The sequence below is a fragment of the Schistocerca nitens genome, chromosome 2 (assembly GCF_023898315.1).
Source record: "Schistocerca nitens isolate TAMUIC-IGC-003100 chromosome 2, iqSchNite1.1, whole genome shotgun sequence".
Classification (NCBI taxonomy): domain Eukaryota; kingdom Metazoa; phylum Arthropoda; class Insecta; order Orthoptera; family Acrididae; genus Schistocerca; species Schistocerca nitens.
Window position 1 is genome coordinate 260095978 of NC_064615.1, and position 14508 is coordinate 260110485.

Below are 14508 nucleotides of genomic sequence, written 5' to 3' on the forward strand. Positions count from 1 at the left end.
GGGCTGGACATGAATGTGGACTTGCAGACTGGGAACTATGATCAGTATGTTCTCCATCACTTTGTGGATGACCACAGAAATAGTTTCCAGACTGTCGTAAAAGACGGCGAACAATACTTCAAATATTCTAATATTTCCTGCTACTTATGATTACCTATGACTTATTATTATATGATATTATTATTATTATTATTATTATCATTATTATTATTAACCCACCACCCAACAGTTTCAATCTGCAGGCTTTCATGGCCACTATCATTGAAGGTAAGACCACCTGGGTTGTTACGCTGTGTCATATTCCTCTCAAAGCATCTTCTTAACAACCAACTGGAGACAAAGAAAGAGTCCTAAAGAATACCCCAAAAGAGAGATCGATACACTGATTAATAAAGAAGAAATTTCAGCAGGAATACAATGCAGTGTAACAACCTAGAAGATTTTACCTTCAATAAAATACTTTGTCTGTCTTAATTTGTATATTAAAAGGATCTCTCTATACAACACATGATTTTTCAATTTATGGATAAGATTATACAAATTTAAATGAGAAAATACTGCCAAATTGTATTTTCTATGCCTTTGCAAAAGCATTTGATTGTGCAGTTCAAAATATTCACCTAGAGAAGTTCAAATGTTATCATGTTAGATATCTTGTTAGTAATAGTATTCATTCTAACTAAATGGGTGCGAAGTGTCACAGGAAGAAACGCAAGGAGTGTACACAATGATACAACATCATTAACGTGGGGAATGATGACTTCAGGTGAACCACAGTGGTGGTGGTGGTGGTGGTGGTGGTGGTGGTCTTAATCTCTGTCAGTCATTTATCCAAGGTTATGGGACAAGTTGATGGGAAATATAGTAATATTATCATAATGCTAACTTATGCATATTTTTTTTATCTATAACATTGATATTTGTCGTTTTTATGTCCTACATCTGCAAGACGAATGGAAAAACGAGTAGAAGCCGACCTCGGGGAAGATCAGTTTGGATTCCGTAGAAACACAGGAACACGTGAGGCAATACTGACCTTACGACTTATCTTAGAAGAAAGATTAAGGAAAGGCAAACCTACATTTCTAGCATTTGTGGACTTAGAGAAAGCTTTTGACAATGTTGACTGGAATACTCTATTTCAAATTCTAAAGGTGGCAGGGGTAAAATACAGGAAGCGAAAGGCTATTTACAATTTGTACAGAAACCAGATGGCAGTTATAAGAGTCGAAGGACATGAAAGGGAAGCAGTGATTGGGAAGGGAGTAAGACAGGGTTGTAGCCTCTCCCCGATGTTATTCAATCTGTATATTGAGCAAGCAGTAAAGGAAACAAAAGAAAAATTCGGAGTAGGTATTAAAATTCATGGAGAAGAAGTAAAAACTTTGAGGTTCGCCGATGACATTGTAATTCTGTCAGAGACAGCAAAGGACTTGGAAGAGCAGTTGAACAGAATGGATGGTGTCTTGAAGGGAGGATATAAGATGAACATCAACAAAAGCAAAACGAGGATAATGGAATGTAGTCGAATTAAGTCGGGTGATGTTGAGGGTATTAGATTAGGAAATGAGACACTTAAAGTAGTAAAGGAGTTTTGCTATTTGGGGAGCAAAATAACTGATGATGGTCGAAGTAGAGAGGATATAAAATGTAGATTGGCAATGGCAAGGAAAGCGTTTCTGAAGAAGAGAAATTTGTTAACATCGAGTATAGATTTAAGTGTCAGGAAGTCATTTCTGAAAGTATTTGTATGGAGTGTAGCCATGTATGGAAGTGAAACATGGACGGTAAATAGTTTGGACAAGAAGAGAATAGAAGCTTTCGAAATGTGGTGCTACAGAAGAATGCTGAAGATTAGATGGGTAGATCACATAACTAATGAGGAGGTACTGAATAGGATTGGGGAGAAGAGGAGTTTGTGGCACAACTTGACCAGAAGAAGGGATCGGTTGGTAGGACATGTTCTGAGGCATCAAGGGATCACCAATTTAGTATTGGAGGGCAGCGTGGAGGGTAAAAATCGTACAGGGAGACCAAGAGATCAATACACTAAGCAGATTCAGAAGGATGTAGGTTGCAGTAGGTACTGGGAGATGAAGAAGCTTGCACAGGATAGAGTAGCATGGAGAGCTGCATCAAACCAGTCTCAGGACTGAAGACCACAACAACAACAACATCTGCAAGTACAATGAAGTGACAAAGAAACTGGTATAGGCACATGTATTCAAATACAGAGATATGTAAACAGGTAGAATATGGCGCTGTGGTCAGAAATGCCTATATAAGACAAGTGTCTGGCACAGTTGTTAGATTAGTTACTGCTGCTACAACAGCAGGTTATCACGACTTAAGTGGGATGTGGTGTTATAGTCGGTGCACGAGTGCCGGGATACAGCACCTCTGAGGTAGCAATGAAGTAGAAATTTTCCCTTACGACCATTTTATGAGTGTACCATGAGTATCAGGAATCCAGTAAAACATCAAATCTCCTCATCTCTGTGGCCCAAAAAAGATCCTGCAATAACAGGACCAATGACGACTGAAGAGAATTGTTCAATGTGGCAGAAGTACAATCCTTCTGCAAATTGCTAAAAATACCAATGCTGGGCCATCAACAAGTGTCAGTATGCGAACCATTCAACAAAACATCAATATGGGCTTCCAGAGCCAAAGGACCACTCATGCACCCTTTACAACTGCACAACACCAAGTTTTACACCTTTCCAGGGCCCGTGAATGATGACATTGGACTGTTGATGACTGGAAACATGTTGCCTGGCTGGACAAGTCAGAAATAACCTCATAAGTCCATGGACCCTGCTTGTCAACAGGGGATTGTTCAAGTTGTTGGAGGCTCTGTAACTGTGTGGGGTGTATGCAGTTGGTGTGATATGGGACCCCTGATACGTCTAGATATGACTCTGACACGTGACACGTACATTATTGAGCATATCTGAGATGACTGCAATGTGCTGTTCTGAAGAGATCTCCACCCCCTTGTACTCTTATGGATTTATGGACAGCCCTGCAGGATTCATGGTGTCAGTTCCCTCCAGCACTACTTCAGACGTTAGTGGAGTCCACACCACATCATGCTGTGGCACTTCTGCACGCTTGCGGGGGACTTACATGATATTAGGCAGGTATACCACTTTCCTTGGCTCTTCAATGTACATACATACTCCGCAAGAAATCCAAATGGTGCATGGTGGAGTGTACCTCATAGCGCTACTAGTCATTCATTTTCCATTTGCAAATGTAGTAAGGGAAAATGATTGCCAGTATGCCTCCATATCAGCCCTAATTTCTGTTACCTTGTTTACTGGTTCTTGTGTGAAATGTCAAAGTTCCTGTCTTTGACATAAATAGGTGCTAATTCAAATATATCTTTAGACAAAAAGCTTAGTTTTGCAAGGAAATTACTCATACAATTGCGTCTGACAGGGCCAGTTTACACTAACATGAATGTCTTTATGCAGATCCAAATGTTCAACATTATGAATATCTCTTGCTAGAAAAGGTGTTGCAATAATGATAATATTGAAGGATAGGTTATTTAATATAGTATATTATGATGTAGAAACTATTAATGGTTAAGATGGATATGGAATGTGATAGTATTACTTGTGAGTGCATTCAGACTACACATAGAAAGGAATATTTTTGGAAGAAATGTGCAGATATGTAATACATGAAAAATTAGCATGTTAGGTGAATTCTGTTATTCACTGTATGATGTCAAGCACTCCAAAAACCAAGGACCTGAGGTTTATCAACACAAATCAACTAGTAGTTATGAAGTAGTATGTCTAATAATAAACGAGAAAACAATGACGTGTGACCTGCTGTGAACAACAGAGTGAATGGATGACAATAGCCAGAACAGACATAAACCATGACCCACAATAGTCGTATCAGTATACTTGCCTCCTAGCTCCATAGGTGAGTAAGAGATTAAAAAAACACATGATGTGGCAAATAAATTATGTGGAACATTAAGGGAGATGAAAATTTAACTCCACAGGATTTTGATAGAGAGAAAAGGAAAGAAAGCAACATAATACATGAGCATGGGCTGGAGGAAAGGAATGACAGGTGAATGCACGTGGAAGAAATTTACAAAAAGCACAATTTTATCATTGCAAACACTTGGTTTATGAATCATGAAAGGGATCTGGAGACAGCGGAAGGTTTCAGATGGATTATATGACACAACCATGTCTTAAATTGTAAAACATTTCCAAGAGCATATGTAGACTTTGACCATAATTTATTAGTTACAAAAACATGCTAAAGTTCACAAAATTGCAAAAACATATAAAGTTAAGGAGATGGGTCCTGTATAATTTGAGTTTCAAAGGGAGGATTAGGCAATGACTAACATAAACAAGGAACAGGATGCAATAGATGAATACTGGGTAGCTTTGGGATATGAAATAGTAAAGGGGGGGGGGGGTGCACGCAAGTGCAATGGGTCAATGGTCAGGTCTGTGGCCCTGTGGCCTGGATTCATCATTTCCACCAGCAGACTGCCATCTGCTTACCCAGGCCTCTACCTGCAAACTGATACCCCTTCAGCAGACTGTCATATGAGTAGCTGGACCACAGATAGATTTCATCAGATAGCTGCCAGTGGCCACACACTGCCAGACAAATCTGCAGACTAGCCAAGTAGACTAGTCCTCCTATGACTGCAGGTCTTTAATTTAACACATCATAGCTCCAAAATATTGACACAAAATACTTACAGACCAATGGAACAATGGTCGTGGCTGGGAGAAAATCAGTTTGGTTGCCAGAGAAATGAAGGATCATGCAAGACAATACAAATAACTTATCTAAGAAGAAACACTGACAGAATACAAAGAAACATTTATAGCATTTGTAGATTTAGGAAAAGGTTTTGACAGTACTTTGAATACACTCAGAAATTCTGTAGTTAACCAGGATAAAATATAGGGAGTAAAATGACATGAATGGAAGGCAGGGTAGTAGCCTCTGTTATTCAATCTGTACATAGAGCAAACATTAAAGGAAACAAAGGAGAGGTATGGAAAGGGAGGAAAAAAACTAAGTTCTTTTGATGACACTGTAATTCTGCCACAGATAACAAATGACTTGGAAGAACAGTTGAATGGAAAGGATAGTGTCTTGAAAAGATGTTGTAAGATGAGGAAATGATACACTAAAAGTAGTAGATGAGTAAGAGAAAATGACGGTGACAGACAGATACAGGATCTATAATGCAGACTGGCAAAAGCAAAAAAAGGTTTCCTGAAAAAAGAGGAAAATATTAAAAGTGAATATGAATTTAAGTGGTAGGAACACTTTTCTGAATACATTTATATGGGGTGTAGTTTTATAAAGAAGTGAAATTTTGACATAAACAGTGCAGACAAGAATATAAGAGAATTGTTTAAAATTAGAGAATAACTTCGTAGGATACACCCTAAGGCACCAGTCTGAGTGAGATGGCAATGATTCCCTTCCCGACCCATAAAACAAAATATAAAAAAGCACTTGTACTCTATCTCTAACACCCTTGTTGTCAAAACCCTCATCTTCCTTCCTTCCTTCCTTCCTTCATCATCATCAGGAATAACTAATTTGATAATGTGTGGGGGGGGAGGGGGGGGGGCAATAGCAGGATACAAAATTTAAAGGGAGACTAAGGCTCAATACCACAAACTAATTCAAACTGACATAAGTTGCTGTAGTTACACAGAAATGAATAACCTTGCACTTGTACAGAACAGACTAGCATGGAGAGCTGAATCAAACCAATATCTGAATTGAAAACAACAAAAACTTAATATCAAATACTAATACACAGGAAAAAAAATTCTGATAAACTCACTTACTGTTAAGCATGAGACGCAGACAAACTCTCCTGCATGTTTCTTCAAATGCCTGTACAAGTATATGGCCTTGTGGAATTCTTTGTCACAGATATCACAATTGTAAGGTGGACCTGTGTCCAGTACATAATGCTTTTCAGTTGAGTCACTTGTAACTTGCTTCTTATCTGAAGAGATCTGCAGAGAGAAAAAGACACTCTGAATTAAAAAATAATGACTAGAAGACAAAAATAAAATGAAGTGGAAGAAGAAAGAGACAACCATTTACAAAATGTAGGCGAGAACTCAACAATCTTTCTTTATTAAGGACAGTGTATCTCATTGTATTGGCTACCTGTGGTATCACTTATTCAGGTGCTTCATTTGGGGAAATCTCCTCACGTCATATTTTAAGGGTCATATCTCTGAGTCATACCTGAGAGTCAGTATGATTCATTTAAACTGAATGTTCTTATAGTATTCAATTTTGTGTGTGTGTGTGTGTGTGTGTGTGTGTGTGTGTGTGTGTGTGTGTGTGCGTGTGTGTGTGTGTGTTTGTAGACAGAGGGGGATGGCAATTGCGAGGAAGAAGGTAGTACAAATATTGGAAAACAGGGGAAGGGGGCATCAAACAACAGTTACAAAAGGAGGATGTTGTAGCACAGAGAGTGAGAGAGAGAGAGAGAGAGAGAGAGAGAGAGAGAGGGAGAAAGCATAGTATAATAGTACAATGATGGGACAGGGAAGTAATTGCATCAAAAAAGGGAATGAAAGGTTGAGGACAAGGGTCAGAAAGGGGCAGATGATGAAGTACACTAGTAGAGGCTGATGTCAAGGGAACAATGGGTGAGGGAGGTGTAGTGGAGAGACAGTTCCTACCAGGTAACACCAGTGGCGCTAACATAGATGTGTGTATGGAGGGGCGAGAGCTGGCAGGGATGAGGGGTGAGGGGGGAACGGTGGGTAGAGGGGGGGAGTCATGTTCAAATGGCACAAGTAGTGAAGAAACTTTGAAGTCATTACTGTTGTGGTGTGAGGTATGTCACATTTGGCACTCAGATGATTGAGTTTGTCCTTAGCCGTAAGTTGCTGGTGGCCATCAGACAACTGGTTAATACTATATCCGCGTAGAATAATGCCTAGTAATTGCAGAACAGCTGGTATTCAGAATGGCATTGTTAAGTGCAACAGGCACAAGACCTGCTTTGTTTGTGCAGTACATTTTCGCAATTTTGATGTAGATAAACTAACGCTGCAGTGTTCATCTTCAGCATGCCAGTGCAGAAGGTGGCATAGAAACAGCTAAGTAAAAAAATCCATGCAGTTTGCACTTTTATTTATACCTAAAAACCAGCTTTGGAATTTTCCTTTCTGTGAGACCATATATGCAAGAATTGTGTCAGTCTGAAATTCTAGTACTATTCAATTCACTTCTGCATAATCTTTTGCTGATAGTATCAATACCCATCAGTAATGTGATATACTGTGAAATTTCAAACATTCACAAATGCCGCGATAAACTCGTACCGTTACTGTCAGCTGTAGGCTTAAACTAACTTGTGGTCCTGCTGTAACTGAAAACTTTAGAGAAAATCTCAGTTCACTTGTATTTAAGCTCCCCAATCATACTGTAATCATTGGTGGATACTTTAATCATCCACCAATCAATTGAGAAAGTTACAATTTTGTTACTGGTGGACATGCTAAGACATCTTGTGAAACATTAATGTCTCCTCTGAAAAGTATCTATAAGACATAGTTCAGAACCTCATTCATGATGGAAATATATTGGATCTTATCTCTTTGAAGTTGTCCACATTGAAACTGGTATCAGTGACCACGATGCGGTTGTAGCAGAAAGGTAAAAGTGTTCAGTAAACTAGAAAAAAATCAGTAATGTCATATCTCAATGAGGAACTTGAAACTTTCACCACAGAGCAGGAGCATGTAGAGGAACTATGACTCAAGTTATAAGAATAGTTGCCCATGCACTGGATAGGTATGTACCAAGTAGAACAGTTCATAATGGAAGGGACACTGCATGGTATGGTATGCAGTCACTGTACAGAAACTTCTCAGAAAACAGAGACTAATGGATAACAGGTGTAAGACAAATCATAGGACTGTAGATAGAGAGATGCTGAATGAAGCACATTTGGCTGTCAAGAGAGCAACATTTGAAGCCTTCAATGACTACTGTAGTAGAATACTATTGAATGATCTTTCACAAATCCCAAAGAAATTCTGTTCATATGTAAAGGCTGCTAGGCTATTAATGCAACAAAAGTTAGTGTGCAGTCCCTAGCGAATGAGACAGGAACTGAAACTGAGGGTAGCAAAGCAACAGCTGAAATGCTTAACTCTGTTTTCAATTGTTCCTTTAAAAAGGAAAAAGGAAAATGCAGGAGAATTGCCCCAATTTAGTCCTCATACCACTGGAAAGATGAGTGGAATAAGTGTTGAGAAACAGCTGAAATCGTTAAAATTAAGCAAAGCACCAGAGCCCGATGGAATCCCTATCCAATTCTACACAGAATTTGAAGCTGAGTTAGCCCCTCTTCTAACTATAACCCATAACAGATCCTTCGAACGAAAAACTGTGACCAGTAGTTGGAAAAAAGCACAGGTCACATCCATCTACAAGAAGGGTAGCATAAGTGATCCACAAAACTACCATTCAATATCCTTGACACTGATTTGCTATATAATCTTAGAATATATTCCAAGCTCAAACATAATGAGGTATCTCAAACAGAATGACCTCCTCCATGCCAACCAGCACAAATTCTTTATACATAGATCATGTGAAACCCAATTCACACTTTTCTCACATGAGAAACGGAAATCTATGGATCAAGGCATACAGGTAGGCACAGTATTTTTTTATTTCTGAAAATCATTTGACACAGTACCACACCTAAGCATACTGCCAAAAGTATGATTATATAGGGCACAAAGTGAAATTTCTGTCTGGATTGAGGCCTTTTTGGTAGGGAGGATGCAGCATGTTATCTCGCATGAAAAGTCATCATCAGACGTAGGAGTAATTTCAGGTGTGCCCCAGGGAAGTGTGTTGGGATCCTTGTTTGTATATTAATGACAGACTTTTTGAAGATTATGCAGTTATGTGTAATGAAGCAGTGTCTGAAAGGAGCTGCATTAATATTCAGTCAGATCTTGATAAGACTTCAAAGTGGTGCAGAGATTGGAAACTTGCTCTAAATGTTCAGAAATTTAAAACTCTGCACTTCACAAAATGAAAAAGATGATGTATCCTATGCCTGTAATATCTATGAGTCACAGCTGGAATCAGCCAACTCATACAAATACCTGGGTGTGACACTTTGTAGGGATATGAAGTGGAATGATCACATAGGCTCAGCCTTGTGCAAAGCAGTTGTAGACTGCAGTTTATTGGTAGCATACTGGGGAAATGCAATCAGTCCACAAATGAGATTGCTTACAAATCGCTCATGTGACCCATTCTAGGATATTCCTCAAGTGTGTGGGACCCACACCAAATAGGACAAATGGGGGATATTTAACATATAAAGAGAAGGCCAGCATGAATGGTCACAGATTTGTTTAATCCATAGGACAGTGTCACAGAGATGAAGAAGAAACTGAACCGGCAGATTCTTAAAGACAGATGTAAACTATCCTGCTATTAATGGCTTTAACTGTCATCAGTTAACGAACCAACACTACAGTGCAACAAATAATTTTCTATTTCTTCATATTCATTGAAAAACAATTTTACTTTTATGATGATTAGCCAATTAGAATAATGAATCTCAATATTTAAGCCAGATCAGTAAGCTACACTTATTAACAAAGTCTCACATTTCATTGGTGGCAGATCAGATCAAAGATACACAAATATGATATACATAGATAATTTTCCCACACACTGATTCATAATTGCTAAATGTCCGTGTAATGCTTGATACCTGCCAACTAACTAATGTTGTTGCAAACTCATGACTGATTCACAATTAAGGATATATTTGAACATCTAACCGCAGACTGACTGATGACGACACAGAAATATTAACATTTTGATGACTAACGACTGACTTTAATAGTTATTAACATTACAAATGGTTACTGGCTCAATCATTGTCCTGCACACTAACTTCATGACAGGTGAAAAACTAAAAATAAAAATTTGATTTGATACATTACTTAATAAGATGAAAGAGAGCAAAATCAGAGAACACAGAATGGTAAAAAGGAAAAGAGCAAGTTGGTTTAACTATGACCTGAATTATTAAAAAATTCAAAATTATACATACTATTTCAGATAAATAAATTTTTACTTCCACAGTGGTTCCCAGAGCCCAGCAAAAGCTGTAAAATAATGTAATTTTCCAAATCAAGAAATCACCAAACTAACAAGTTCTTCTAGTAGAAGTGGGTATTTTTGGAATAAGAAAATCAGGGGCATTAAACTATGGGACTAAATTTGGAAAACAGTCACAAGTTAACATTTGAATATTTTAGAACAAGAGAACTTTGATTATGAATAATTCTTGAAATATGAAGTTTTTGAAGAAAACAAACTGCTTATGGATGATAGAAGAATGTGGGCTATAAAATGAGTCACAGCAATTCAGCCAGAAACATCTATTAGCTCACTGCAGATTTCATCTCCACAAGTTTTTGATGAATCTTAAGTTTTGAATATTTCTTTTGGAAAATTATTTTCAGTTAAACCAACTGTACTACTGTCTTCAGTACTTGGGAAATTACTCTGTGGATAATAAAATTCTATAAATTCCTGCTTGAATATGAAAGTAGCTATTTTGTGTGATTGTCATATATGTGCTATCTACAAAAAAAGAATGAATTAAAGGAAAAAAACTTATCTGATGTTAGGATTGGTGCAAGAACTAGTAGGATGGTTCAACTTTGTCTGCTCAACAGTTCAGAGTTAAACAAATTCACATCATTAGGGAAGGTGCACTAACTCAAATGGACTACAGTGGTTGTGTCCTTGCTGGTGGGACCATTTGACCAATCACCTCAAGTGATTGAAGAAAACCATAGAAAATCTATATCTCGAGGACCAGACAGGAGTTTGAACCTGCTTCAGGTGATTACAGACAGAATATGTGGTAAGTTTCTGCATATCATACAAGAAATAACAAATTAGGACAGCTGAACTGTACTTGCTCCTTCCAGATCTTATCACAGTAAACAAGATTCATATATAAGGTAGTCTATTGGTCAGTGTCCTTGCCTCTAGACTCTCTGGGGTCCCAAGTTGAATTCCTGGCTGAATGAGTGATTTTCTTTGTCCAGAGACTGGGTGCTTGTGTTGTCCACATCACTTCGTCTCATCTTCATTGACAGGCAAATCACCAAAATGGTGTCAAATAGAAAGACTTGCACCAGTTAGCTGAAAAACTTCAGATGGGGTCTCCTGGCCAATTATGCCACATACAAGGTAAAACTTAGACTTACTTTAAGGTTTTCTTCCCATGCATGGCCTACAGCTAACAATACAATATAAGTTGAAAACGCAATTTCAGTAGACAAATGGTAATATGCTGGGAACAAGGCAATGTTCATATTTAATGCCAGTTTTTGAAGAAGTCACTTCACACCACTTTGAAAGTCAACTGACACACTATGCTAGTCTGTGAATACTGATTAGTAGTCCAAAAGAAGTGTGCAAAACAGATCTGTTAACAAGTTTATGGAATGCTTTACAGTCCCAGTCTGATAACTTTTGTGTCCATGTTTCCGCTACCACTGTGGGTTTCACACTAATGCCAAATAGGAAGTACAAAACACCAAAATCACTTATCACATATGCACAGCTCACAAGTCAACCTGGTAACATACGGTAGTCTGTAGTAATAAACCTGTGGTAAACTATCAACACATTACCACCTGATCTCCCAGTAGCAGCGTTATCACAGGGCTCTGACCTCCTGAGAAGAATTCATATATTTCACATATAAATAATTTTTATTTATTCAATTAAATCTGCCAAATCATCAGTTTTGAGCTGAAATGTAATACCATACAGCTGCATTTCCACTGTAAACCCAAAGTGCTGTAGAGCTATGATGGGACTATTGTTTTGTGATGCCTAATTACTGCCTTCCTGACATGCAGTGTCAATATGATAAGGATTCTCAGTACCTCGTATCTGCTCATAGTTATTCTTAGGAAAATTATTTCAGCCAGAATTACTTTTTTCACTTTGAACAACATATGACTTACTTTCACATTCATTCTGGTATTACAATTTTTATTTTATAATAACAAATACATAATAAATATACATAAATATTGTGAGGAGATGAAAAACAAAATTTTTGTGTGGTTTAAAAGATTCTTGTGGATTTACACAGCCAACCTTAGTATTATTCCCTTCTAATAGTCTCAATGCATTAGACACTATATGTGATGGAAGACATATACCTTATGCAATTTTTCAAAGAATTATGTAGTGGTAAAATAGATGTCAAAGCCAGTATCATTATCAATAAGCAGCATCTTAAAACTGTATAGTGTTAAGCCCTGTGATATAATATTTGCTCACCATTCTCCAAAAATGTGATGCAAGAACAACTAATCAAAATTCTGAACATCACATATAAAACAGAATATAACTTATCTGACAGGCCATCCCATTTTCTCCAACCAGTAATGTGTCTGTAGAATTTCAAAAGCATTAAGTACTTTGCAACTGAAATTAGATTTAAGAGTAACATGTCAAAATTAAAATATCACATTTTAAAAGATAGCCTACCTGACTGTCCTGTACACTGTCACCAAGCAATACTGTGTCTAAGTCCTTCATTAATGAATTACTTCTAATATCACTTGGCTGTTCATCATTTTTGGGAAACTTTTCTAGGCAATTCGAAGTAATTCCAAGATCAAATACTGCCTCAAAGAATGACTGATTTGATGAATCAAAATGATCCTCTGCAGTATTCAGATGACACTTTTTCTCTTCTGGTACAAAAGACAGAGAGGATGTTACAATATCTTTTGGATTCTGTTTCATTTGATTATCATTCACATTGCCATAGTTTTCACTTGCAGTTTCCACACCAGCAGAGTCGTGTTGAGAAGAATGTTCTTGTGGATGACTCAAACGTTCCTTTGGTGTAACAAAGTCTGGGGCATCTCTGTTCACAGTACTATGTTGGTGATCTTCCTCAGTAATTTTAGGGGAAACACTTGAAACACATATAACTGGTTCACTGTGTACAGCAGACAAATCTTGAGTATTTTTTCCTATCTGTTCTGTGACACTTTTTAATTTGACTATATCAGAATTGGTACCTTTATCATTACACTGAGAATTGTGTTCCTTTTCTTCAAATGACATATTATTTGCACTAAAACTTATTAATTCCTCTTTACCAGAGGTGTTATTCAAGTTAAACATATAATTTGTACATGACCCATCAGATGGCATCATAGGAACATCATCCAGGCTAAAGCTCACTGCGATAAGTCCAGGCTGTTCTTCATGGCCACTACTGCTTTCCATAGATTTCGTACTGCTACAATCTACGTCACTCATCTGATTTTTATTTTTTGGAGTCTGAATTATTTCAGAAGGATATGAGACCTCATGAAGATTAAAAGGAAACTTATCTCCTTCTGGTGAGCATTTTGTCAAGCTTGAAGATGTGATATTTATAGATGCAGATTTATCATTTTTATCAGATGAAGGAACCATTCCCATGAGGGCTGACGAATCATCATCAGATCCAGTGACCAGTTCCCAGTCAGTTTCCAACATATTTATGACACTCTCTGCTACTTTGTCTGAATAACATTTACTTAATGATAATGAGGTACATTCTAATTCCTTTCCACTCTCTTCTGAACAGTTTTCATTGAGTATGAGCTGGTAACTGTTTCCATCCTCAGGCACAACAACTGCATTTATAGACGATGAAGGCTGGTGTAAACAAAGCTCCTGATCATCAGAGAAAGTACTATCCAACTGAAATTGATTTGTTGACTCAACATAAGGTTTAATTTTTCCAGAAATCTTGTTTTCATTAGATGAAACAATCAGAAATTCATAATCAGGTCTCCCTCTGGCCAAAGAGCTAATTTCAGGTACAGCTTTACCTGATTCATTGAGTATACCATTTCCTCCTTCAAGATCCCTCAACTCAAAGTCATACTTTGTGCCACGAGCACTTATTCTGTTTCCTGTCTCTACGTTTCTCAACTCCGAATTTGGAGTGTTGTTGGATGCCAATATATCAGCAGTCTCAAGTGAAGGTTTTTCATTAATGATCTTTAACAGTTCTTGGGCAAATGTGTTATTGTCTTTAACAGCTGCAATACTTTTGATATCATCTAAAGTAAGACTGCAGGTCCCCTTCAACTGTTCCGAAAGAAATTCTACAGCCTTAACATCATGTCCTGTAGCTGTATTTGATACAAGTGGGTTGGTGGTATCCACATATGCCTGCAATAAATAAACAAAAACTCCAGTAAGTTAACAATCTGCTTCATTAGGAAACATTCTTAAGTTAAAAAAAATATTGAACAGAAACAGTTTTGCTAAAAGTAAACATCTTCAATCAGATAAACATATATGTAAGTTGTAAAACAGAGAGGGAGTGAATAAGTGTGTGTGTGTGTGTGTGTGTGTGTGTGTGAGAGAGAGAGAGAGAGAGAG

The 14508-nt window shown here is 37.6% G+C and overlaps 1 protein-coding gene across 2 annotated transcripts in view; it reads right to left on the bottom strand.

Annotated features, from left to right (window-relative positions):
* Positions 1-14508, bottom strand: part of LOC126235987 (uncharacterized) — a 264030-nt gene that overhangs the window by 121349 nt on the left and 128173 nt on the right. For both annotated transcript variants that reach the window (XM_049944978.1, XM_049944977.1), the window contains exons 9-10: positions 12604-14295; positions 5862-6035 (exon numbers count right to left, since the gene is read on the bottom strand). In XM_049944978.1, the coding sequence (XP_049800935.1) occupies positions 5862-6035; positions 12604-14295 (1866 nt within the window). The remainder of the gene's footprint in view (positions 1-5861; positions 6036-12603; positions 14296-14508) is intronic.